General features: G+C 41.9%; 2 protein-coding genes across 6 annotated transcripts in view; one reads left to right on the plus strand and one right to left on the minus strand.

Moving 5' to 3' along the window:
- The window catches only part of INVS (inversin), a 158447-nt gene extending 147513 nt beyond the window's left edge, over window positions 1–10934 (minus strand). For all 5 annotated transcript variants that reach the window (XM_075921590.1, XM_075921589.1, XM_075921587.1 and 2 more), the window contains exons 1-2: window positions 10554–10934; window positions 7159–7294 (exon numbers count right to left, since the gene is read on the minus strand). In XM_075921590.1, coding sequence (XP_075777705.1) covers window positions 7159–7294; window positions 10554–10934 — 517 coding nt within the window. The remainder of the gene's footprint in view (window positions 1–7158; window positions 7295–10553) is intronic.
- The window catches only part of ERP44 (endoplasmic reticulum protein 44), a 116553-nt gene continuing 102036 nt past the window's right edge, over window positions 10838–25354 (plus strand). The window contains exon 1 of the mRNA XM_075921597.1: window positions 10838–10977. Coding sequence (XP_075777712.1) covers window positions 10921–10977 — 57 coding nt within the window. The 5' untranslated portion in view covers window positions 10838–10920. The remainder of the gene's footprint in view (window positions 10978–25354) is intronic.

A 25354-nucleotide genomic window follows, 5' to 3' on the forward strand; every position in this document is an offset into this window, starting at 1 on the left:
TGTGAATGCTAGATCTCCCGTCAGCCCGGGATATGTCAGTAAACTGTTCAAAGGAAATAGGTAGCCGGTATTAAAAGAAGGCATTTATCTAATATGAAAATATAAAACCTGAAGTTGTACCTTTATTTTCTGTATAATGTGTAAATGTTTGCTTTCCCTCAACATTTCTTCTTTCAATCTATGGCTTTTCCATTAAAAAAAAACCTTTTTGCTTGCTTTTATCCCAAGTTAGTCTCTGTTGAGCAACCTGTGAAGCATGTAAAGTGAACTGATACCTAGGAGATTTTGGGGGCGATGAACCAGAGGGAAATGGTCTAAGTATCTGATCGTAAAGAGCTGAGGGAGGAAGGATTTCAGGAGACTTGGGACTGGAAGCGCTGTTGGTGTCATCCTGCAGAGTAAAAACTCTGGTAGAAGCCTTGGTGAGATTTTATTCTTGTGAGTAGGCTACTGGTATTACAGACTTGAACCATTACTGCACAGCATAAAGGAACTCAAGGAGTCTGTGGTGACAGAACTCCTCACACATGTAGGTGATTCCCAAGACATGAATGGTGTAATCATTGTAGGCAGTGAGTCCCAACAGCAGCAAACTGAGGTTCACACTCCACACACTTGTTTAACAGACCCTAACGCAGCAAAGACTAACCTAGGCTAGTGAGCGGGCCACATGAGTGCCCCTTCATCTCAGTGGGCCACAAGACTGTTGTAACCAAGCAGCCTCCTAGGACAAGGTAGTTTTGCTCACAGCACTTGCATACCTAGAATTTGTGGTGTGTGCAAACTGAATCGTAGCATGCTTTGAGTGGATGCAGAGGGAACACACGGCTCTCACAGTTCATGTGTATGTAATCAGCATGCACCTCACTTCACATGCCTTGTTTTACACGCATGTTATTTTAGTAATACCAGTAGGAAAAAAATTAAGTGAACAGAATTTGGTAACTGTGCACATGGGCAACAGTAAACAAAATGTCTCATGGGCCACTCAGAGTACCCTAATGAGCTGCACACAGTCCTTGTGCTGCAGGTTGCCTACCACTAATGGATTCAAAAGTCCAAGCTTACAGTTTGTTATTTTTTCTGGTTTTTTGATTTTTCTGTGTAAAGGAAACAGAACATTATAAAAAGAACAAAGCAGCAGCAAAGGCAGACTGAACAAAGAAACATGTGATTCTCATCAAGGAGCAGTTAAGAAGAGCGGTGTGCACAGTGAGCTAGTGGCCATGCAGCATACATATGCTATAGAATCCTACAGCACTAGAACTGGAAGGGACTTCGAGAGATCATTAAGTCCAGTCCCCTGCCCTCATGGCAGGACCAAGCACAGTCTATATCATCCCTGATAGATGTCTGTCTAACATGCTCTTAAATATCTCCAGTGATGGAGATTTCACAACCTCCCTAGGCAATTTATTCCAATTTATTCCTTGATAGTTAGGAAGTTTTTCTTAATGTCCAACCTAAACCTTCATTGCTGCAGTTTAAGCCCATTGCTTCTTCTCCTATCATCAGATGTCAAGGAGAACAATTTCCCCCACTCCTGCCTCTGATACCCTTTTAGATACCTGAAAACCGCTATCATGTCCTCTCTCAGTCTTCTCTTTTCCAAACTAAACTAGCCCAATTCCTTCAGCCTTGCCTCATAGATCATGTCTTCTAGACCTTTAATCATTTGTGTTGCTCTTCTCTGGACCTTTTCCAATTTCTTCATGTTTCTTGAAATGTGGTGTCCAGAACTGGAAACAATACTCCAACTGAGGCCTAATCAGCACAGAGTAAAGCGGAAGAATGACTTCTCGTGTCTTGCTCACAACATACCTGATAATGCATCTCCAAATCATGTTTGCTTTTTTTGCAATAGCGTCACACTGTTGACTCATATTTAGCTTGTGGTCCACTATGACCTCTAGATTCCTTTCTGCAGTACTCCTTCCTAGACTGCTGCTTCCCATTCTGTATGTGTGAAACAGACTGTTCCTTCCTAAGTAGAGTACTTTGCATTTGTCCTTATTAAACTTCATCCTTTTAACCTCAGACCATTTCTCCAGTTTGTCCAGATCATTTTGAATTTTGACCCTATCAGACCAGTTGCAAACCCTCCCAGCTTGGTATCATCTGCAAACTTAATAAGCTTGCTTTCTATGCCAATATCTAAATTGTCGATGAAGATACAGAACAGAACTGGTTCCAGAACAGACCCCTGCAGAACCCCACTTTTTATGCTCTACGAGGCAGTATATGCCTCCTGCTCCAAACCAAGAGGAGGGGTGCAGAAGTGGGCCCTTTTTCTCCAACAGGGCAGGCAGAAAACCAAACATATAGATCCCCCCGATGATCCCGAAGAGGTAACAGGGATGATGAGAAGTCCAGAGCTGCGGAGGCTGTAGTAGAAGAGTCTGCTTATGGAGGAGACACAATGGAGTTGGAAGTTAGGAGTCAGAGTGGGAAGGCAGAGCTAGAGCAAGAGAAGCTTGATGACCAGGAAAAAGCAGGCTGCTTGAACAAGAAAAGAAGGTAAAAATGGGACTGAAGAGAGCAGGCAAAAGTGTATGCCTGATAAGAGGCTAGCAGACAATCAAATGTATATGTGATAGACGCTATCATCCTGCCTGGAATCTAAAGATGTTCAGAGTTTCTGACTATGGGAATGTGGGAAGTTATTTTTCGTGATGTGTTATTTTCTATAATAAGCTAACAGAGCTCAGGTATAAGTCTGTCATGACCAGACTTAGTGGTCTAGTTAGCGAGCTGTTTACTCTCATCTGGGAAATAAACTGTGTTTGTAGCACAGCCATAATGTGTTGTAACTTAGAATCTGCTGAGATCAGTGAGTCACTGGTACATCTAGTATATGACGTGACTCAACACTCCCCTTTGTCCCAGGTCTGCCTTCACTCCACCCCTTCCTCCAAGCCTCTGCCCTGCTGCTTCCAGCACTCTCCCCTTCCCGCCCAGCACCTCCTGCATGCCACGGCACAGCAGTTCTGTAGCATGCAGGAGATGGTGGGAGGAGGCAGGGTTGATTGGCGGGCCCACCAGTGGAAGGAAGGCACTGTGGGGAATAGAGGAGCTTGACTGTGAGGCTACGTCTACACTGGCCCCTTTTCCGGAAGGGGCATGTAAATTTCACTAGTCGTCGTAGGGAAATCCGCGGGGGATTTAAATATCCCCCGCGGCATTTAAATAAAAATGTCCGCCGCTTTTTTCCGGCTTTTAAAAAAGCCGGAAAAGAGCGTCTAGACTGGCCCCGATCCTCCGGAAAAAGTGCCCTTTTCCGGAGGCTCTTATTCCTACTTCAATTTCTACTATTATTAAATAAGATATCTAAAGAAAAGATTATAGCTCTTTTGTACTGTATGATTCATATTGCCAAAGTGTTAAATTGTAAAATCCTTGTCATATGGTACCATTTCTTGTGTGTCTTGAACAGCACTCTATTTAGATATTTAAGTACTTCTGCAAAGAAAGACCCAGTTGTAAACTCAACATCCAAACTAGCAAAACGGAAGCTTCCATGGGAACTAAAACTTTTGTTTTTGCATTTAACAAATCAGCAAACAGCAATTCCTAGCTATACTAGTGTCTTACTCTCTCCACCAGCCTTCTCTGCCCCCAGTGGAGTTCTGGTTCCATAGATGCTGACTCCGTGGGTTCTCCAGCACTGGCTCACCCATGGAAGAAAATAGCAGGTGCTTAGCACACTCAGGCTACGTCTACACTGGCCCCTTTTCCGGAAGGGGCATGTAAATTTCACTAGTCGTCGTAGGGAAATCCGCGGGGGATTTAAATATCCCCCGCGGCATTTAAATAAAAATGTCCGCCGCTTTTTTCCGGCTTTTAAAAAAGCCGGAAAAGAGCGTCTAGACTGGCCCCGATCCTCCGGAAAAAGTGCCCTTTTCCGGAGGCTCTTATTCCTACTTCAAAGGAATTGCTGTTTGCTGATTTTTATTTAAATGCCGCGGGGGATATTTAAATCCCCCGCGGATTTCCCTACGACGACTAGTGAAATTTACATGCCCCTTCCGGAAAAGGGGCCAGTGTAGACGTAGCCTGAGTGTGCTAAGCACCTGCTATTTTCTTCCATGGGTGAGCCAGTGCTGGAGAACCCACGGAGTCAGCATCTATGGAACCAGAACTCCACTGGGGGCAGAGAAGGCTGGTGGAGAGAGTAAGACACTAGTATAGCTAGGAATTGCTGTTTGCTGATTTGTTAAATGCAAAAACAAAAGTTTTAGTTCCCATGGAAGCTTCCGTTTTGCTAGTTTGGATGTTGAGTTTACAACTGGGTCTTTCTTTGCAGAAGTACTTAAATATCTAAATAGAGTGCTGTTCAAGACACACAAGAAATGGTACCATATGACAAGGATTTTACAATTTAACACTTTGGCAATATGAATCATACAGTACAAAAGAGCTATAATCTTTTCTTTAGATACCTTATTTAATAATAGTAGAATGTATATATCCCTCAATAAGATAGGAAAGGAAGGGATTAAACATCCACTGGGGTCTGAGGCATATCTTGATTCCTTGAACTGGAGTTCTTCACATGCACTCCTTAGAGCAGAGGACAAACAGAAAGATGTAGAAAGTAAAAAAGGATCCCTAATAGAAAGAAATTGTCTTTTACCCAGCCTGTCATACTGCTCTTATGAGAAGTTGGTGCAAAACTGGAACGTTGTCAAAAGTCTTAGAACATTAAGGCAAGTACTGTCTTGCCTCACTAATGCTGCCAAGTGCACGGGCGTGGTCACATAAGCATACTACAGATTTCCCAATTTCCTTCAAACATCTACCAATGGTTTCAGTAGTTCCTGATGAAAAGCCAAGAAATACTGTTGTGATGCCAAGCCAGGCATTCCAGTTTTGCCAGGCAATGGTGGCAGGATTTTTTTTCTTTGCCAGAAAATGCAAAGTCTATGTCATATCCTATTAAAGCACAAAAAAGCAGAAGAGCTTTTATCTTCTCTTTGCCAAATATTGCGGCAACTTTGGAAGCTCAAAAGAACCTGTAGTTTTTCCTCCCAGGAATCCAGAGCAACATTATCTGGGTCACACAATAGTCCTTGAAAGAACTACTATTCTTTGTCTTCAGCCCTGATCAATATTTTGTGTGGTTTCTAACAAGCTATATCCGCTATATACAGCAAATATTTGTATCATGTTTCTTCAAATGAACACAGGACAAGATGATTTTGGTATTGCTCTATAGTACTGAGAAGAGCATAGTTTCACCAATACTGGTGCATAACTCCTTGCTGCCAACTTTTAATGACGCCTATCCAGTCATCTCATAGACTTTAAGGTCAGAAGAGACCAATATGATCATTTAGTCTGACCCCCTGCACACTGAAGGCCACAGAATCTCACCCACCCCCTCCCAGAACAGTCCCCTCACCTATATCTCTGATATTGAAGCCTTCAAATAGTTTGAAGACCCCAAGATGAGGAGAATCCTCCAGCTGTGATCTGACAAGTTCAGTCTTGTTTTGGCTAATCCTCAGAAACCTTTTCCAGGTTACTTGCTGAGAACTTGATAAAAGCAGGTACTTCTGAACAGTAGCTTATCTAGTGTTTTGAATGGTTCCGAATGGGAACAAATATATGGCAGATAAGCTTCTGCAGTGTACTTTGAACTCCTGTTTTCCCAAGTAAAAAAATCCAAAAATCTACACAGCCTCATTAATTACCTTCACTTTCAAACAGTGGATAGCGATGGTTCCCTTAAACTTAGTCTATGCTTGAAAGTCAAACCATTTATAAAAGTAGTTTTGAGTTATCGGAATGTAGCCTGAAAATAGAATCCACACTGTGCTAGTTTAATTTACCCATTATTTTCCTTTCTTTTTGCTCTAATCATTAACATTGTAGTTAGTTAAGAGGGCATGGTTTGCTTATTTAGCTCTGGAGAGATAAAAAATTAGGCGACAACGTAAATCCGAAAGAACACAATTTCTTAACATGATTTATTACTGACTCCAGCAAAACTTAATCATGCTTTCTGAAACTGTATGAAGACATCTTTACCTGACTTTGCTCTTGGGACAACTTAGAATACGGGTTTGGGGGAACCATTTCGGAAAACCACTTGTTTAAAAAGGTTCAATTTCCCATTGTAGACAGAGTTTCATTGTTTAGATAATTTAAGATCTGTGTACATTAACACACTTGCTTTGGTTAAGATGGTGAAACTGCCCAATTCTCATGCTTTTTATGGACATGATAAACCTCAAATATAAGCACTGTCTGAAGGCAGCAAAATGAGTTTTGAGAATTGGTACAATTTGAAAAATGAGCATGAATAGATGTATATAGCCAGTAAATTTTATATTTTCAATAAAAATTGAGTTATTTCTTTACAGCCTTCAACTAAACAAGTGTTACTACTACAATTAAAGGTGCATTGCACTTTTGATAGTTAACATGATAAATACAAACTAAATTCCTTGGTATTTCAAAGGTCCTTATACACACTAAGGCCCGAGAGCTTTATTCTCAGAGGTGCTGAGCAAACGCAACTCCCACAGTCTCAGCAGGAATTGAAATAATTCTTCACCTTTGAGAATTTAGCTCTTAGCCCACAACAACAATTACTTTTCCAAATTTAAATGAATTAGTTTAGAAAATGATTTAAAAAGTGACAAGCTGCAAACTCTAGGTCCTTGGTCAGAGAGGGAATAGGAAATCTTGGACCTATTCAGTTCAATGAGACCAGAATCTTGACTTCATTTGTGTTTGGAAATCACCTAAAACACTGTAAAAAATCTAAGTAACCAATAGAGTTTTTGTCTATTTTTCTGAAATTATGGAAAGTAAAGCAACATTGCTTCTCCGCATGTTCATTTGACTCAAGCAGTCACCTTTGGTGAGTATAACCACATGAAATTTCACCTGAAAGTGTATTTGGTCAAAATGTTAAAATTCCCCCAAACAGGTGTTTTAAATCAATGTACCTTCCTGGTCACATCACAGTTATATAAACATTAAACAGAAAATATAATTACATCTGAGACAAAAAAAAAGCAAAAATATGCAGTCCTAGTTTTATTAATAGCATACTTCCACTTATGATCAGAACAAGGATAGTAATACTAGAGGTTAAATATGGTGAAAAGCTGCCAAGTTGAGACATGTATCTATAAAAAGAACGCTTACCTGCTATTAGCTTTTGGAGGGCACCCTTATCTCCATTAATAGCAGCAGCATGAACATGAGAGGCTAATGAGGAACCATTGAACAGCCAGTTCTCTGAAACATTCATAGTCTTCCCAGGTATGGTCACAGGCTGGAACTGCAACATTTTTAGTAAAGATTATATATTTTTGTACATATCAAAGTGTATTGCAGTTTTAATCAAGTAAGTTGAAGACAACTAATATAACATTGAAGTTGTTAGACTGTGCTATAAAAAGTGTTCTGCTTACTTTATACGTTAACAAAAACATCTAACTTAAGCTTTATTATACAAGCCATAAATTAGAGAGAGATCTGTAATAGTCTCATTGCCTGAAAAACAAACACCAACTGAGATTCTTATCTGAACTTTGCAAATAGCATGGACTATATATTCATCTACAGTTGAACAGAAAGTAGATAAGAACTTTAGTCTATCTGCTTGATTCACTAAGACTTTGTCTACACTGTGAGTTTTTGCAGCAGAAAATATGCTAATGGAGACCATTATCACGAGTCACAATATCATTAGCATATTTTCTGCCATTTCTTTTTGCGCAAGGGATTTTGCACAAAAAAGAAGTGTAGCCGCTTCCATTTTGCGCAAAAACCCTATTTTGCACAAGATCCTTATGCCCTTGCTTCTTTTTATGCAAAAAGAAATGGCAGAAAATATGCTAATGATATCATGACTCATGCTAATGAGTGACTCATTAGCATATTTTCTGCTACGAAAACTCGCAGTGTAGACAAAGCCTAAGAGAAGCCTGACACCAACTATGCTTTTCCAACACTTAACACTTGGTTGGCATGGATAGTAAACAAAACTATATTAGTCCAAGTTAAAATTGTCTCGAGATTTAATATATACAGTAGTTTCATCTATCAAAGGATCTCAGTGTTCTACAAAGGTAATATTAACCCCATCTTACAGGTCAGGAATTTCAAGTAGAGAAAAAAGTTGTTACTTGCTACATGTCATACAGAGTCAATAACAAAACTGGAAATTTAACCTAGATTCTCAGAACCATGCAATAATAATTATAGTACACTGAATCCATAGTACATAAGGGTAGAAGGATTCAGGATATTTACCAATTAAAATAGAAAGGAAAGAATATTTATTAATTAAAATAGAAAATAATCCCAACCATTTGCATATTAGTTAAATGTTCTTATATGAGTGATAATATTCTCAAGTGCTCCCAAAAATTCATTCCTAAGATTGTGTTCTCAATTCATAAATGACAATGTTAAAGAATCTAGTGAGTATACTCTAAATTGTAACTATATTTCATACTTTAATGACAATGTCTATTATACCAAACATTCATGGAGACAGTTCATCAGGTTCCTTATTACTAGGTGAAAATAGCAACTCTTGTCCAGGGATGTGTCAAGTGAGTATACAATTAAACAGTTAACTGGTGCACCTGGGCTCACTGGTTAGCCTTTATACACAAGCCTTGCCTCCTTGCTCCCCGCTGCTGGCAGCGCAGGAGGCAGAGAGGGAGCAGATGTTAGTCAGTGCTTGCGGGAAGCTGGTTTTTAAGCAGGCTCCCAGGGATACAGGGGCAGAAGAGTGCCACATCTCCCCCACACACACATTGCTGCCTCTGATACAGAGGTAGCAGTATGGGGGGGGGAGGGAGGGAAGAAGGCATCTATACTGGAGCCTCTCCCCCCCCAACCACGTTAACATTTAACTGCTGAAAATGTCAGCCGTTACATGTTTACAATAAATCCCACATTTTAACAACCCTACTTTTGTCCCCCTCCACACTACAGTCCCAATTTCTAGAGTCTACATGCCAAGGCAGTAGTCTAACACAGTATAAGTCCCTTCCCTGTTGCAGAAAAGCAACAAGCAGCAGCATTGCCAATTCTTGCAATTGTATTATAAATTTCATATTTGGTGTTTTTCTTAATGCTCCAGGTCTTCAAGTTGCTCTATTTCATAAAAAATGTTAGCTTTTGTTTTTCTAATCAACAAAAGAAGTTTCTAATCTTTCTGGTTGAAGAGAAAAGTTGGATGTGTCCTGATTATATCATAAAGTTCCAAAAATCTCAAGGCAAACTAAAAGAACCCACAATATTTTTTAAATCATATTTTCCATGCTAATATCACAATTTTGGGGGACATGACTCATGATTTTTGAAAGCCTGGGGTTGGCTGTACTGAAGCAGTCAAAATGAAAATAAGTCTTTTTAACAGTTCACAGAGGAGGCCCTTCTCTGTGTAGCAACTTGGCTATTGATCCATGCCCAGCAGTGGTATTCCTCTATGTAGTAATCACTGACCATCTAATTCTAAGCTCAGTCACTTCACCCTTGCCTCTCCAGCCCCAGGGCTTTCTACCTCAGCTACACTGTTGACTTACTACATATTACATCTTGTAACATATATTTAAGCAAAAGTGTAAATACAAACTTACTAAGCTGACTTGTAGTTATTACTATTGAGTTTTTTTCCTGATTAAAAAAAACTGACATATGAGCATTATACACCCAGTCTAGGTAAAAAGCAAATAAACACACGACCCAAGAGTAGAAATTACCGTATTTATTAAATTATGCAAATGCAATATCTGCTTTAGAGATGGATGTCTAGCCAGTCCCAGTCATCCCTCCTGGTGAGCAAGAGGAGATTCCACTAAGTGATTTTTTTCCCCATTGATACTGTTCAGTTATATAATGTCCAGCTTCCCTTTGTTGTGTGGAGTGCAAAAGTGCAGAAAGATAGAAATGTAGCTGATATTGTATCTGCACATTCCCTGTGCAGCAGAACAGTGTATTGATGAACACGGAAATGTCACAGGAATCCTCCAGAAAGATCTTTAGGAAACTTTCTTGGAGGTACTAGGCAATCCTCTTGTGACCATTCCTTGGTACAGCTACTTTGTTCCTTCTCCCGTTACAGGAAACTTTCCTGCATCACTCAGTTATCAGTTGCTATGGCGACGGGCACAATAAAAAAAATTAATCAATAGCCACGCTCTTTCCAATGAGACACTCCCTAGCTGAACTTTGCAAAGCCAGAACACACCGCAGACAGGCTGACCTGTCCTCAACATTGCCCTGGCGACCCCGAGCACCGGCGCAACCTTGCGCGCTGGGTACCACGGGGAGGGAGGGGCGGGACGTGGCGAGGAGCCCCGGGAGGGGCAAGGTGCTTGGGGGAGGGGGCCTGGGCAGCGTGGGACGAGTTTTCCCCGGGACATTTTAAAAACAAAACCTCTTCAGAGGCTGTGACGTTGCTGGGCTTTGCCCGCCCGCCCGCCGCTGGGTGGGGGCCGGGGCTCCCGCCCGGCTCCCAGACCCCCCGGCAGCGCGGGAAGGGCGGGGCTGAGAGGCACCGCGCCCGCCCCGCTACTCACCTGCGCCGCCGCCGCCCCGGGCGCCCCTCCCGCCAGCTGTGCAGGGAGGGGAGGAGCGGGCGCCCCAGTGCATTGTGGGAGCGGCCACACTCCGCGCGGCAGGGAACCATTGCTCCCTTCCCCAGCAGGCAGCGGGCTGCCACGGCCCCGCCCGGTGCATGGCGGGAAATGGTGTTCCGCGGGAGGGACTGCAGTTCCCGGCATGCCCCGCTGGAACCCGGAAGTGTGTGGCTGGGGCGGGCGCTGCGGGGCCCTCGGTGGAACTTGTCCGGGGTGTTTCCTGGCGACGGGGGAAGTGAGGAGCCGCCGCCGCCAGCAGCGAGAGTGGGAGCTGCGTCGCCCCCGCCCCTGGTGTGACTGATCTACCATGAGACCCGCCATCTTCCTGCCCCCGCCTGACCCCGCCGGCGTCCTCCTGATCTTGGTGAGCGACCGGCCCGGCCGCCCCCCTGGGAGCCCAGCGCTGCCCGCTCCCGCCGGCCTGGCGCGGGGTCTGCTGCCGGGACGGGCAGGGCGCTGGGGAGGCAGATGGGTGGGAGCTGCGGGGGAGCGGGGCGGGAAGTGAGGGGGCTGAGGGGGTGGCGAGTGTCCCATAGAGAATCCTGGAGCTTCCTGCCCGTGTCCCTGTATAGTCTGAGGCAGACCTGTCCCCGTGTGCGCTGCTGGGGGTAGGACACCAGCTGGCTGGTGCGGGCTCGCTGTGTTGGGGCGGATACCCTGGATGGCGCCCTCGCTCATTGGGGCGAGCTGTGGTGCTGCTCTCGCCCTGGGACACCTCCCCCCCCCCCCCCTGAAAGCTGCTTTCCCGAGTCCGGCTCGGTCCGGGCGAGTGTGTGTGTGTTTGGGGGGGGGGGTGACATTGGCTCTTCTCCCCTCGCTGCAGCAGGAGTGCAGGGCGGGGGTGGGGTAGCTTGCATTGCATTGCATTGCGTTACATTGCAGGCACCTGTTCTGGCTCGCAACGGCGCCGCATGTGCTGCCCGGGCGGGGGGGCTAGCGGCGATCGGGAGCAGTGCCCCGGTTGGTGGACTTGTCTGTTGTGGCTCAGCCTGATAGGTTGTGAACCCGGAACGAGGCGGTCACGCCGGCTGCAGGGCGGGGCAGATCCTTGGGCGGGGAGCGCACCTCGGGCGGGCCGCAGGGTTCTCTCTCCAGCGTGGGAAGCATCGGGCTTTGGATCCTGTACCCGCTTCACAGACACCGGAGAGAGTCCTACTCCCAGTAGCGCTCAAAAGCTTCAGTTGAAGAATTTTTTTGCAAATGGGGCGGGGTGGGGAAACGAATAAACATTTCCCTCATGTGAGTGTAAAAAAAAAAAAAACTAATGTAATGGGGCGCTGCAGTCTCTTCATTTTGTAATAATCCTGTATGTTAGTCACAGTGAAAAAGAACTCTGAAAGATGTGTTTGAGTTGACAGTTTCCCTTTAGATCTCCGTTGTCGGGGTGTTTTTAAAATCATATGCTTATTAGAGCCCTTGTTGCTGTGTTAAAGCAGCAGGTTTTTTAGTGGGACAAGTGTAAAATATACTTCCAGGACTTCATTTATTTTGACAGTGAAAGTGTTTTGCTTTGTCTGTCATGAAAACGTGGAGTCTTAATGTTTGCAATCCACTTAAAAAAAGAGTACAAAAGCCTGTATTAATAAATCGCAACAAAGCCCCTATAACTAAACTTGAAAAACATAATTGAAAATTTCATACTTTGTGTACAGTATTGCAACATTTTTCAAATATTACCTCATTTATACATGATTAAATTGCCTCCTTGTGTATAGGTTTTCACACTCCACTTTATATGAACTTGAAATATTATGGATATTCTGAACTAATAGGTTTTTAGTTCTCTTCTTGATAGCTCATTGTATTGGTTAGCCCATTTCACCTATGCTTCCAGAATGAGCCATCTGTTGACTTTATTGCTGAAGTAATTCATTTACATACATGGGACTTGTGTGAGTAAAATTTGTAGGATTTAAGCCAAAGAGACTAACTTGTTTAACTGCTCTATTTTAAACTTTAAGGAGAGAGAGAGACTATTTAGAAAAAGGATTGATTGAAACATGGGGTAAGGTAAAAGAACAAACCTGTGGAAAAGAGAGGAGAAAATGGCAAGGGAGAAAGAAAGGTATGACAAGTGAATGGGAAATAAAAATTGTCATACAGCTTTAAGTTTAATAAACTGTTTAATGTATTCTGAGGGTACAAATCCACATGAATCCATGCATATATTTTCATAAACGTCCATATTACTTGGTGGCCTTCATTCCTGGCAGTGTGATTTTTATTCCTGACTCTTTATATTTTATGCTCCTCAAGAAGCTACATTTTGAACCTAAACTAACAATCACCGGGGATGTTATATATCGGTTAATTGAATAGTCGAGTAACCTCATGAATTCTTATCAATTAGTTGACTATTCTATAGTCTGTTGCGGGCGGGGCCGGCAGCCACTGTATCAGAGGCAGCAGCGCGGGGTGCCAGGCAAGAGCTGGTGCATAAGGGGAGCCAGTTTAAAAACCAGCTCCCCTTGTGGATCAGCTGCCTGTCACCCAGTACTGCTGCCTCTCATAAAGAGGCAGCAGTCCCTGTCTAGGGAGGGTCTGAGTTCCCAGACCTGGCATGAGCTAGAACTGAGCTGGGCTACCTGCCCACTTGGCTCCTAATCCACTTTAAATGCAGAGCCGCATTTAAAGGTAGGTCCCAGACCTGGCGTGAGCCAGGTTTCTGGCCAGCCTGTTAAAAAAATTACTGGCAAAGTGGGAGGAGGGAAATGCATGCAGTCTATAGCATTAACCTATAAGCTTTTGATTATCGGTTAATTGACCACACTATTACATCCCTAACAAAGTGCACCTCTAATTTAATGTTATTGCTGAAAGCTTAAAAATTTGGGCATGTGCAACAATTGTAAACGGTATTCTTTTGCATTAAGTACTTTGTGTTGATAAATATGTCATAGTGCATAAGTGCAATGTAGCTAAATTCCAGCTGCTGTGAGAATTGTGACTTTGCGGAGTGTTTTATTTAACTATACCACAATTGGATTGGATTGGATTTCTTCCTGCTTTCTAATACCAAAGTGAGCGGTCCCACACTATCAGCCCAATGCATCTAGAGTTACAAACTAAGGATGTTAAAATGCGGTTTATTGACTTGTCAATGGGATTTCCATTGACTAGTCGATAGGCACTTCCGCATTCCTCCTTTGAAACATACAAGAGTCCTTGTTGGGGCTCTTGTAGATTTCAAAGGAGGAATGCGGAACTCCGTGCACAGCCGGGGCCAGCAGGAAGTCCCGCTGACGCTGGTCTGCACGCGGGTGCCTGCTTTGAAATGCACAAGTGTCCCCCAGGGGAGCTGTTGTAAATTTCAAAGCCATGGAGCCCAGGGACAGCGGGGGACTCACAGCTTGGGCTCCACTGCTGCCCCTTTGAAAGACACACAGGTGGCATTTAAAGGGGCAGCCGCTGCACAGCTGATCTGCAGATCGACTGTGCAGTGACTGCCCCTTTGAAAAGCCACCTGGAGGTTTCAAAGTGGCAGCGCTGCTGTGAGGCACTGCCACTTTGAAGTACCCTTCCCCGCCCCCCCTGTCCCTCTTTGCTGCCGCTATCTTACAGAGGCAGCAAAGTGGGGGGGATATTGACTAGTTGACTAGTCAAAATACTATCCAATAAGCAAATGGTTATTGGATAGTTGACTAGCCTTTTACATTCTTGACATTTCATTTAAAATTAGGGATGCTAGATATCATTTAAATTAATAATCATGTAACCACACCAAATCTTAGTGGTTACACAATTATTTGAGGGTCCCTGGGGGCGGGGCCGGTAGCCATTGCACTCCCAGCTCCACTTCTGGGGAGCCCCCTGCCAACCTATGTTGCTGCCTCTGTATCAAAGGCAACAGCACAGGTTGGCAGCAGCCTCTGTCCACAGGGGACCAAGCTCCCCTAGAACAGAGGCTGTACCAGCATCCCATGAAGCAGCCTATATCCACAGCAAGCCCAGGCTTATCAGTTAATCATTTGCATGACTATACGCTAACATCCCAGTTAAAATATAGTGGAGCATGCCATGATATTTGTGAAGGAGATATTTCCTGTTCTGTTTTTGGTATTCTGTTATTTCCTCGATTTGTAAAGCCAGAGGAGACCATTGTGGTCATCTAGTCTTACCTCTGCAGGCCATAGAACGTAGCTTAAATAATACCTGTAGAATATTTTAGAAAAACATCCCGTCTTGATTTAAAAATGGTCAGTAATGACCTATACTTTTGGAGGGACCCTCATTGTTTGAAAGAAGAGCTTTGAATATTACAATGTATAAATAACTCTGTCAGTAGAACACTCAGTTCTATGTACAGTACAATCAGCAAGTAAAAAAAGTATTTTATTTTAGTCTGTCCTTGAATGCTGTGTCATTAAATTAATGGCTGATTTTTGAAGGAAAAACCCTTAGCACATGTTGTTCTCTCTTAACTGGATATGAGGGAGTAGATGGAGGATCCCTAGTAATATACTGTAGCTTTTCAGAGAGTAACATTGTAGTCGTGTTAAACAAGATATGAGTTAGCTTTGCCTTTGATCCAGGATTTATAAATCACTACATGGGGCCCCTCTGATTTTAGAAAAAGCCAGGTTAACCCTAACTGAGCCCTTATCTAAATCCACTAATTTAAGTTGAATTGCTCATAAGTCGGTTTTAGTTAAACCTTTGTAAACCCCCTGCAAACACTTCTATGTGGATTTAAGAATTGCTTATTTTGTTTCAGTTTAAATTGATATAAAGTTGGATTACTGCCAGTTAAAGTCTCTGTCCTGGTAATACTTATGCTTGTGCTTTACTTTAAATGTGAAAGTAGTCAGTGAAGCCATTGAGCCTTAAATAAGCATGTTAGCATATAGTCGATTAACCAATAAGCCTGGGTTTATTGGTTAATCCAAAGGACTACATGCACATATACCTCTTGCCATGTCTATCGGAGGCAGCGGGGGAGGGGAAAGGCGGGACCTGGTGTATGTAAGATGACTTCCTGTGCATTGCCATTTTCCATGGAGCTGCCAACTGTTGCCTCCTTTCCCCTCTTCCCCCGCTGCGTCACACAGAGGCAGCAACACAGGTGTCAGGCAGGAGCCAACATATGTGGGGAGCCACCCTCCCTTGCTGTCTCCCCCTGACAATGATTTTTTTTTAAGAGCTAAGTGTAGTTTAAATAATCTAGAATATGTGGTAAGATCCTAGAGGGATGGATTGTCTTTTTATACTGTAGCTTCAGAGGGGTGGTTGAGTTAACCTGAAACTGGAAAAACTTAAAAAACAACTAATAGTCTAGAAGCACCTTAAAAACTAACAAAACATGTAAATGGTATCATGAGGTTTCCTGGGTAAAACTCACTTCTTCAGATGAATGGAGCGTTAAAAGTCCAGATCCAAGAATAAATAAAGGTGGGGAGGGGGAGTAGGAAGACCCACAGGAAAGAGACCCTTGAAGAATTTTACAGGGAATTCAACAACTTCTACCCCACCATCAACCTCAGCCTGGATCAGTCCATACAGATCAGTCCACTTCCTTGACATTACAGTACAATTACATGAAGGACACATTTCCACCACCTTATACTGGAAACCTACTGACTGCTACACTTACCTTCATGCCTCTAGCTTCCATCCAAGACACATTTTTCAATCTAGTGGTTACAGCCAAACCTTAAGATACAAACGGATTTGCTCCAATCCCACAGACAGAGACAAACGCCTTCAGGATCTATTTAGAGCATTCTTAAAACTGAAATACCCAGCCAGAGAAGTGAATAAAACAGATCGACAGAACCTGAAGAGTAACCAGACACAAACTACTTCAAGATAGACCAAGAAGAGAAAACAGCAGAGTTCCAGTTGTCATCACCTATAGCCTACAACTTAAACCCCTCCAGCACATTGTCAACAATATTCTACAGCCTATCCTGAAAAATGACCCCTCACTGTCACAGGCCTTAGGGGAAAGGCCAATCCTCACCCACAGATAACCCCCTAACCTCAAATGAATTCTTACCAGTAACCATGCAGCACACCTCCATCATACTCATACAGGAACCCACCCCTGTAATCATCCCTAGTGCCAACTCTGTCCACACATCTACGCAAGCGATTTCATCACTGGACCCAACCACATCAGCCACTATATTAGGGGCTCATTTAACTGCACATCAGATGCCAGCAATGCCCCCTGATCATGTATATTGACCAAACTGGACAGGAGAAAGAATTCATGGACACACATCAGATATGCAAAATGCAACACGCAACACACAAAAACCTGTTGGAGAACACTTTAACCTCCCGGGCACTCATTAATGGATCTCAGAGTCACTGTGTTGTTTCAGGCCAATTCCACAAGCCAAATACACAGGGAAGGATTGGAACTTAACTTCATTTATTACTTTATTTCCTATCATAGAGGTATGAATAAAGACATTGGCTGGCTAGCACACTACCTTCCACATCCTAATGACTTAACCAACTAAACAATGGTCACTTAGAGAAGGTGCAAATCAGTTTCTTGTAACTTGAACACTCTAATTCACTTTTTTTCCTCCCCTCCTCCCTCCCTCGCTTAGTTATTCTTAGATCTGGACTTTTAATGCTCCATTCATCTGAAAGTGTGATGTACCCATTAAAGCTCATGATACCATCCACATGTTTTATTAGTCTTTAAGGGGCTGCTAGACTATTCGTTGTTTTTAAGGTTTTTTTTGTACTGTGTTTATATAGTGCCTAGTAGAATGGTGCCCAAACTTTTCTTGTCACACCCCCACTTCTCAGTAATACAGTGTCTGCATCCCTTCCCCCTCATTACTACATACTTGGCTCTGCAGAAGAGTTGGGGCTAGAGATGAAGCCTGCCTGGGAGTGGTGTGAGGGCAGAGCTGCGGCTGAAGCAGGGAGAAGAGTGGGGCTCTGTGGTGCTCCCTTTCCACCCCATTGAGGGCTTCCCTGACTCTGCTGCACATTCCCCTGAATATTCCTACATAACTGTGGGGTGCTGCTTGCAATTTAATGACCATTGGCCTGGTACAATGGGGTTCTGGCCCATGACAATGGTGCCTAAGAGCCACAATAATACAAATAATAAAAATAACTTACAACACTAAATAGAGATGCTAATAACACGAGCACAAACAAACGCAGTGCTTTTTCAAATATGAAATACAGGCAGTCCCCGGGTTACGTACAAGATAGGGACTGTAGGTTTGTTCTTAAGTTGAATTTGTATGTAAGTTGGAACTGGTACATATTGTAGGGGAAACTCTAGCCAAACATTTCTCCAGAGCTCAATTTTATTCTCCCACACCTCACTTCCCTCAGTCCTTTATTCTCAAGCTGAGGTGTCTGCTGAGAAAAGCTGCTCCACGTCTCCCTGGTCTGCTGGGGGGGGGGAGAGGGGGGACGCTAGCTTCGCGGCTCCCTGGTCTGTTGGGGGGAAGCAGCTAGTGCGGGGTTGCCTCACCCCGTTTGTAAGTAGGGATCCGATGTAAGTCGGATCCATGTAACCCGGGGACTGCCTGTACAGGATTTGAGCACACTTTGTCTCCGCCTCTTTTGTAAATTGGTTCATGTATTTCAAACAATTGATATCCAAAAATACTCTGTATGTAAATGAAAACCCATCCTACAAAAACGTTGGTTGAATTGTTTTAGGCTTTTTTTATAATCCATATCAATATCCAGGTTAGGATATTGAACATGTAGCTGTTTATACAATTGACCGATGAGCCTGCCCCTCACGCCATGCTTAAAATCCTGCTTCCCACGCACATCGGCTCCCGCCCGCTCCGCTGCGTGTCAACTCATTTTAGCATCCCTAATCCAGTTATATAAAATTTCATAACTACTGCATATAGCTTACTGCTTATAGAAAGATTTTAAATCTGGTATTTTGGTTATAATGATACAATAGTTTTAGTTGCTTACATGAGAATTGTTCAACTATGGTTATTAGAATCTTTTACATATAACCAAAGAATTCAGCTTTTATTGTTGCAAAAACTCAGTAGAAATTGTGAAATACAAATAGAAAAACAAAACGTATAAGTTAAGACAGTTTTGTTTAATTATTAGTACAGTCTACACGTATGCAAATTTCACGCCTATGGCATTATTATTGATGCTTCAAAAATGTCAAGATCTTCCATATAGTTCAGCTGTAAATCTCTTCATGAATACAACATCTACTGCAACTTTTCATATACGTGATTTAAAACTAGGTGTGCAAGAAGGGTGAGAAAACAGAACAAAGTTACAGTGCTTGATATTATCTGAGTGATAGCCCATATTTCTTATCAAACTTTATTCTGTTGGAAAAAAATAAGTACAGTTACCTCTTAGAGTCAGGTAATTTGCCATCATGCCTCTTAATAGGCACCAATTATTATAATATAGGGTATACCGATATCCCCATGGAAATAGATTTTCTGAAGTTTGCTTGCTTAACAGTATGTGATGAAAAGAAAAATTGGTCAAATATTAGACCTTTCACATATAAGAGAGAACAAAAAATATGCAAAAATATTAGTGTTGCTTCACCTATTAATATATGCTACAAACCCTTTGTGTGGAAAAATATGGCCTTTATTGGTCATATCTACTATTTCCAGGATTCTGAACCCAGCAAACTCTTCAGCTTGGGTTTCGTGTTGATATACAAGATCCTTTTTATGTGTATAATTTTGATAGCTTCCAAAAAGTGGTAGGTGCTGCATAGACATGTAGAACGTATGATCTCCAAGGGGGCGGGAGAAGGAGTACAGGATCTTTCAAAAAAGCCTGCCGTTTTCAAAAGAACCGCGTCTAGACCGTGGTTTTACTTTCGAAATGGCGCTTGTTTGAAAGAGCGCCATGATGCAATTATACAAATGAAGTGTGGGATATTCAAATACCTGCTTCATTTGCAGTTTCGATATGTCTAATTTACATCCCTCTGTCGAAAGAGGGATGTAGTCTAGACATAGCTGTACTCAGTAGCAAATAGGTTTAATTTTTAGATGATGTGATGTAATGTTATCACTTGCACATTGTATGGCTTGATGTCACTGACTGTTCATAGTCTTACGATATGCCTACATGCTCCTCCAACTTAACACAAGTTAATCTATTATCAGATGCTAGTCTTTGGTAATATTGGCTGTATAGTCTGAATTTTAAGTTCACTTTCTCCAGAAGAGATTTCAGTGTGCTTCTTACCTCCTGAAGCATTTACGGGTACTGAGAACAGTGGCTCAAAATATGCATCGCATAGTGAACTACCAAAGAGTAGTTTAAAACCGATCTTGATTGAGTTTGAGGGTTTTTTCCTCCTTTAATACTGGCACCCCAATCAGTCCATGGGAGTATGCCATGTTAGGCTCTGTGGGAATGCATACAAACAAGTCCAATTACTGCACCTTCAACACAGCAGATGCTGCAGTGCATCTTTTTCTCCAGTTAGTACTCGCCTTCTGGCTAGGTCCCATTGATAATCCCATGCTGATAGAAAATTTATATCCGCCTCTGTATCCTCAAAAATGAGCTGCGGATATCTTCTGATGCGGATACCCTCATATTTAAAGTGGATATTCACAAATTTGTAGGATTCTAGATAGATAATTTGTATCCACATGTTTAAAAATGAGCTGTGGCTATCCTCATCCGCGGATGCACTGCAGATATCCTCAGATTTGCAGAGCTCTACCTATTAGCTGTCATCCCCTGTTTGTGTCCCTGGAGATGCTAACAAATAGTCCTAGTCGACAAAAGGGGTTAAACAAAAAATGATAAAGAAAAGCCTTTAAGCAAATCCCTCTAAGGGAGTATCAGTGTCCACTTCAGAGATCATTGGATTCCAGTACAAGCTTCAGTTCTTTTCCTCTTCAACTCAGGGATTCTGCACCCTTATTCACTGAGGGCAAGGGCTCTCTAAGGTGTTTCTTCTGAATTGGGGAAGCACAACATTCTGTTCCCTTCCCAGGTTTGCCACGATCTGAGTGGAGTTTATTCTTAAGTCCTCCAGCCCTGGCATGATTTGCAGGTGTGATAGGGTCATTCAAGCCCAAAGCACCTTCTTACCCATTTCTATGTGAGGGTAGGGTTTGCATACCCTGTCACACCTGGGAAGTTCAGGCTTTCAGAATCTAACATAAATCTATAACATTAATTTTAGAATTTAAAATTAAACTTTAGAAAGACCCCTAGAAAATCCTTTCAGTTTGGCTCCAGATTATGTTCCCATACCTTGTAAGTGAAAATATATTGAATGACATGTTTCACTTAGCTATAATGGCTCAAAACAAATAAATAGTAAATAGCCTGATGTTGATTTCTGTACACATTTGAATATAACAACGTGAAGTGACTTTTTGAATGGTATAGAACAAAGATACAGCTTCTATTTGAGAGAAATTACAGATTTGAAAGCAATTTTACATTAGTGAATCCTCTTTAAAAGATACATTTTTGAAACAAGGTTATTGGAGAAAGGTTGTGGGATTTTAATTTTAGGTTTCATTTAGGCTATTGAAGGATGATTACATTGAATTTAAATGTCATTGTCATCTTTGACTAACCTTTACATTTGATAGAAATAAGAATTAGGGTTAATAAAAGGCCACGTTAGGACACATCTACTCTATTTCCACTATAGAGATACAGGTATGTTGCTGAATTCTTCTTTAAACTATATACAGGCAGTCCCCGGGTTACGTATAAGATAGGGACTGTAGGTTTGTTCTTAAGTTGAATTTGTATGTAAGTCGGAACTGGTACATATTGTAGGGGAAACTCTAGCCAAACATTTCTCCAGAGCTCAGTTTTGTTCTCCCACGCCTCGCTTCCCTCAGTCCTTTATTCTCAAGCTGAGGCGTCTGCGTCTCCCTGGTCTGCTGGGGAGGGCGCTAGCTTCACATCTCCCTGGTCTGCTGGGGGGGGCGCTAGCTTCGTGTCTCCCTGGTCTGCTGGGGGGAAGTAGCTAGTGTGGGGTTGCCTCACCCCGTTTGTAAGTAGGGATCTGATGTAAGTCGGATCGATGTAACCCGGGGACTGCCTGTATGTCATCCCTGGGGAAATTAGGTTGGCCTAATTGGTTGGAAATTATGGTTCTCAGAGGACAAAACTTTTCACTGGCTTGAGGTAGGTCAACCGAATTTTTAATTGTAAACAAGGCCTTGGTCTTCCAAAAATAAGTTTTAAAAGTCTAAAGTCACCAAAATGAACCTTTTTCTTCCTGATTGCCAATAAAAGCACTGCTTACCTAGGGCATCTGCATGGACACCTTCTGGGTCAGTAACTCATTAAAGGAAAGAAAACACGTGGTGGTAGGTTTTAGAATGAGAAAGGTAAATGGAGGTGTTCCTCAGGGATCTATACTGGGACCAGTGAGTTGAACAGATTCATAAACAATCTGGAAACAGGGATAAACAGTGAGGTGGCAAAAATTGCAATTAATACAAAACTACTAAAGATAGTTAAGTCCAAAGCTGACTGCAGAGAGTTATAAAGGGATCTCACAAAACTAGGTGGCTGGCTAACAGAATGTCATATGAAATTCAGTGTTGGTAAATGCAAAGTAATATACATTGGAAAATATAATCCCACATATACATTAAAAAATGCTGAGATCTAAATTAGGTCTCCCTAATCTGCAGCACCTAGGAATAGCAGGCAGCAGGATTGTCCTCCTGGAGGACCAAGAATTCTGTGGGGTTCAAAGAGCCCCTGATTTGTCCTTCTTGGGTGGGGAAAAAAATCTGACATGCCAGGAAGATCTTTTCTCTAAAATGGGGAATAAAAAATAGGAGAAAAATATTAAAATGCGCTCTGCCTTTCTTATTCTACAGGAGTAGGGCAGATGTGTTGTGGCAGAAATTTTAAGTTTGCATTTCCTGGCTTTCAGATGTTTTTATTTTAAGCTGAAATATCCTCTGAAGGATTTTCCTGTTAGGTTATAGATATATTTATTTTTAACTTGAATTCTAATGTAAAAAAAATCAGCTGGACTTGTGGGGGTGGGGGATGTCTTCACTGTATTTTAAGCAAAGCAGCAGAAGTCTAGTCAAATCCTACTACTTTGGGTGTCAGGGTGCCACCTACAAATTAGCAGGGGCTAGATGTAACATACTGTTTGATGTTTTTTTTTCTTCCTCTGAGTGATGCTACTAGTGAGGAATGGACTGACCAGGAGAGTCAAGAGACATTCATATCGTTCCAATTTAAAATACTCGTGAAAAACTCTCCACAGAAGTATGATTTTCCCTGATAGTATTTGCCAGATGAACCTGCTGAAATTGCAGACTTCATTTGATAGTGAATGTGACCTCATCTGGCGCCTGCCTGGTGGTTCAGCCAGTGATAATCATTGGACTCTACACCTTGTTTCAACAGCTGGGAAAGCTATATTTAGTATTACATCAGGTTGGGCCTCTTGACAGCTAAGACATACACAGAGAGTCATGGTAGTCCCTAATGAGGGTGAAATCTTAGTACTATTGAAGAGTGGAAAAACCTCCTTTTAACTTCATTGAGACCAGAATTTCATCCATAATATCTATCAAAAGTTTTCTGTATGTGCAAGTTCAGTAGTTGACCACCTCTCAGATCGTTAGAGCTGAATAATGAGATCACTGGAGGGCTTAAGGAGTCTCCTCTTCTCCCTCCCAGATAGAGGCAACTCTGCTTGGAAATTTATGTATTTTTTGTAGTTGTTTTTCCTTGTCCTCCTCTCTTCGATTAATTTGGCTATGGTGGGGAGATGGTGTAAAAGAGGAATGTCTTTGGTCTTATAACATCATCTGAAAGTGGTCAGAATCTGCGTTAGAAGACTTCTGGAAGCTTGTTCCATAATTGAATGCTTTGCATTTGTTTCCTGTTCTCACGTGAGTTGTCCTGGATTTTATGGGTTGTGTTGTCCTAGAGCAGCAAAGATGTCTTGGGGGATTGTAGATGGAGGAGTTGATGAGCCTTACCCATTCTTAAAAGTTTAATTAGCAATAGAAGTGAATTAGAATACAGAGGTAATGGGTTTATGGTAAATAGTTACTAAGGAGGCAGACTGTCATATTTCACATGATCTGAAATCTCCACAATGATGCTACCTCAATCCCCAAATACAAGGAATTTCACTAGTCCAGTCTAGAGGAGAGGAATGCATAGATCACTGTAATCAGTTCTTGAAGGATGAGATGAGACTTGAAAGCTGGAAATAGAAGAAAGCATTGTGTTTTCAAAATCACTGACGCTACCAGATTTTCTAGGCTAAGTACTGAGTCAGATATTAAATCGAGTCATTACACAACTTCAGCACATTGGGAGTTGGGAGGGGAGGACTGGGTCAGATGCACTAGGTAAAGGGGAAGACAGTAATCCAGCCAGTTCTTCAGAGTCTTTTCTTTTTTGCTTAGTATCACTTTAATCATGCCTGACTTGAGGGATTGATGTGGTTGTTACTTTTATTTTTCTGTTTGTGGAAAAGGAGATATGAGTTGAGTGCCTGGCATGTTGCTACTTCTCCAAGTGGTCTTATGTAGCTATCCAACAGAAAGAGGAATGGATTTCGTTCCTTGGGGATTCTACAGGCAAAGATTTTAGGGCAGAGAAAATCATTCTCTGGGTACTATTGAAAAGGATTGACTAGCCATTGTAGTGCTTGCTATCTACTTCAACTATGTCATGTAATCAGATCAGCAGTACACCGTGACCAGCTGTGTCAAAAGCTGCAGAGAGGCTGCATGTCTGATTGATATATGCAAATTTGTGATAGTAAGGGTTGTGGGTTTTTTGCTTTCTATTTTAATTGTGCTTTTATTGCTCTCAGCTTTGCATTTAGCTATTTTTAACTATTAAAAACCCTTAAAGCTTGTTGAAAACTGTCTTTTATTTTATTTATTTTTTTTGCCTGAAGTCTAAAATGTGATTCTCTTACAACACTTTTATACATAAAGCCTTTTGAATCAATCCACTTGGGATTTTAGACCAAATGAGTGAAAGACAAATTGGTTGCTTTACAAAGGTAATTAAGACAGTATGTGGTGCACAGGGTAGCAGTAAGGGGTTCTTTCTTACTAATGATCCATTAATTAGTGAAGGCAGCTCAGCAAGTGTGTGGGCCTCTTAGGGATTGCCTCTGATTGACATTTAGAGCTGGTGTAGTTAAAAAACAGTATAATTAAGATGGAATAGGAATTTTTTCATTTTAATGGTTTTAGGTTGACAACAGTAATGTTAGTTAAAACCGTACAAATATTTACATATAAAACCATGTTTAATTGTAAGTATTGAATATTCTATATTCAAGATTTTAACTTAAAACAGTATACTGGCTAATTTTTAATAACTCTCGCTGGCTGCAGTGCTTAGCAGAAGTTAATCTGAATTATCAATTTAAGAATGATAAAGAACAAGTTCTCAAATACTAAGAAATATGTATTTAACATGAAAATCTCTTCTGGTATGACAGTAGTAGGTTTTCTGCTCCATTTGTATGTGTGGGTATATGTATTAGTTTTCATATGGAACAAACATCAGGGCTTAGTTTGGAAGAGATTATTGTAATAAACCTGTTCACTTTTCATTTATTTGTAACTTAATGAAAAATGGTATCATGAGCTTTCAGGAGCACAGCCCACTTCTTTCATGAGTCACTCCTGTCATCTGAAGAAGTGGGCTGTGCCCCCGAAAGCTCATGATATCATCCACATGTTCTGTTAGTCTTTGAGGTGCTACTAGTCTATTGTTTAAGTTTTTCCTGTTACAGACTAACTCTCAGATACCCC

Source organism: Pelodiscus sinensis, chromosome 2 (assembly GCF_049634645.1).
Source record: "Pelodiscus sinensis isolate JC-2024 chromosome 2, ASM4963464v1, whole genome shotgun sequence".
Classification (NCBI taxonomy): domain Eukaryota; kingdom Metazoa; phylum Chordata; order Testudines; family Trionychidae; genus Pelodiscus; species Pelodiscus sinensis.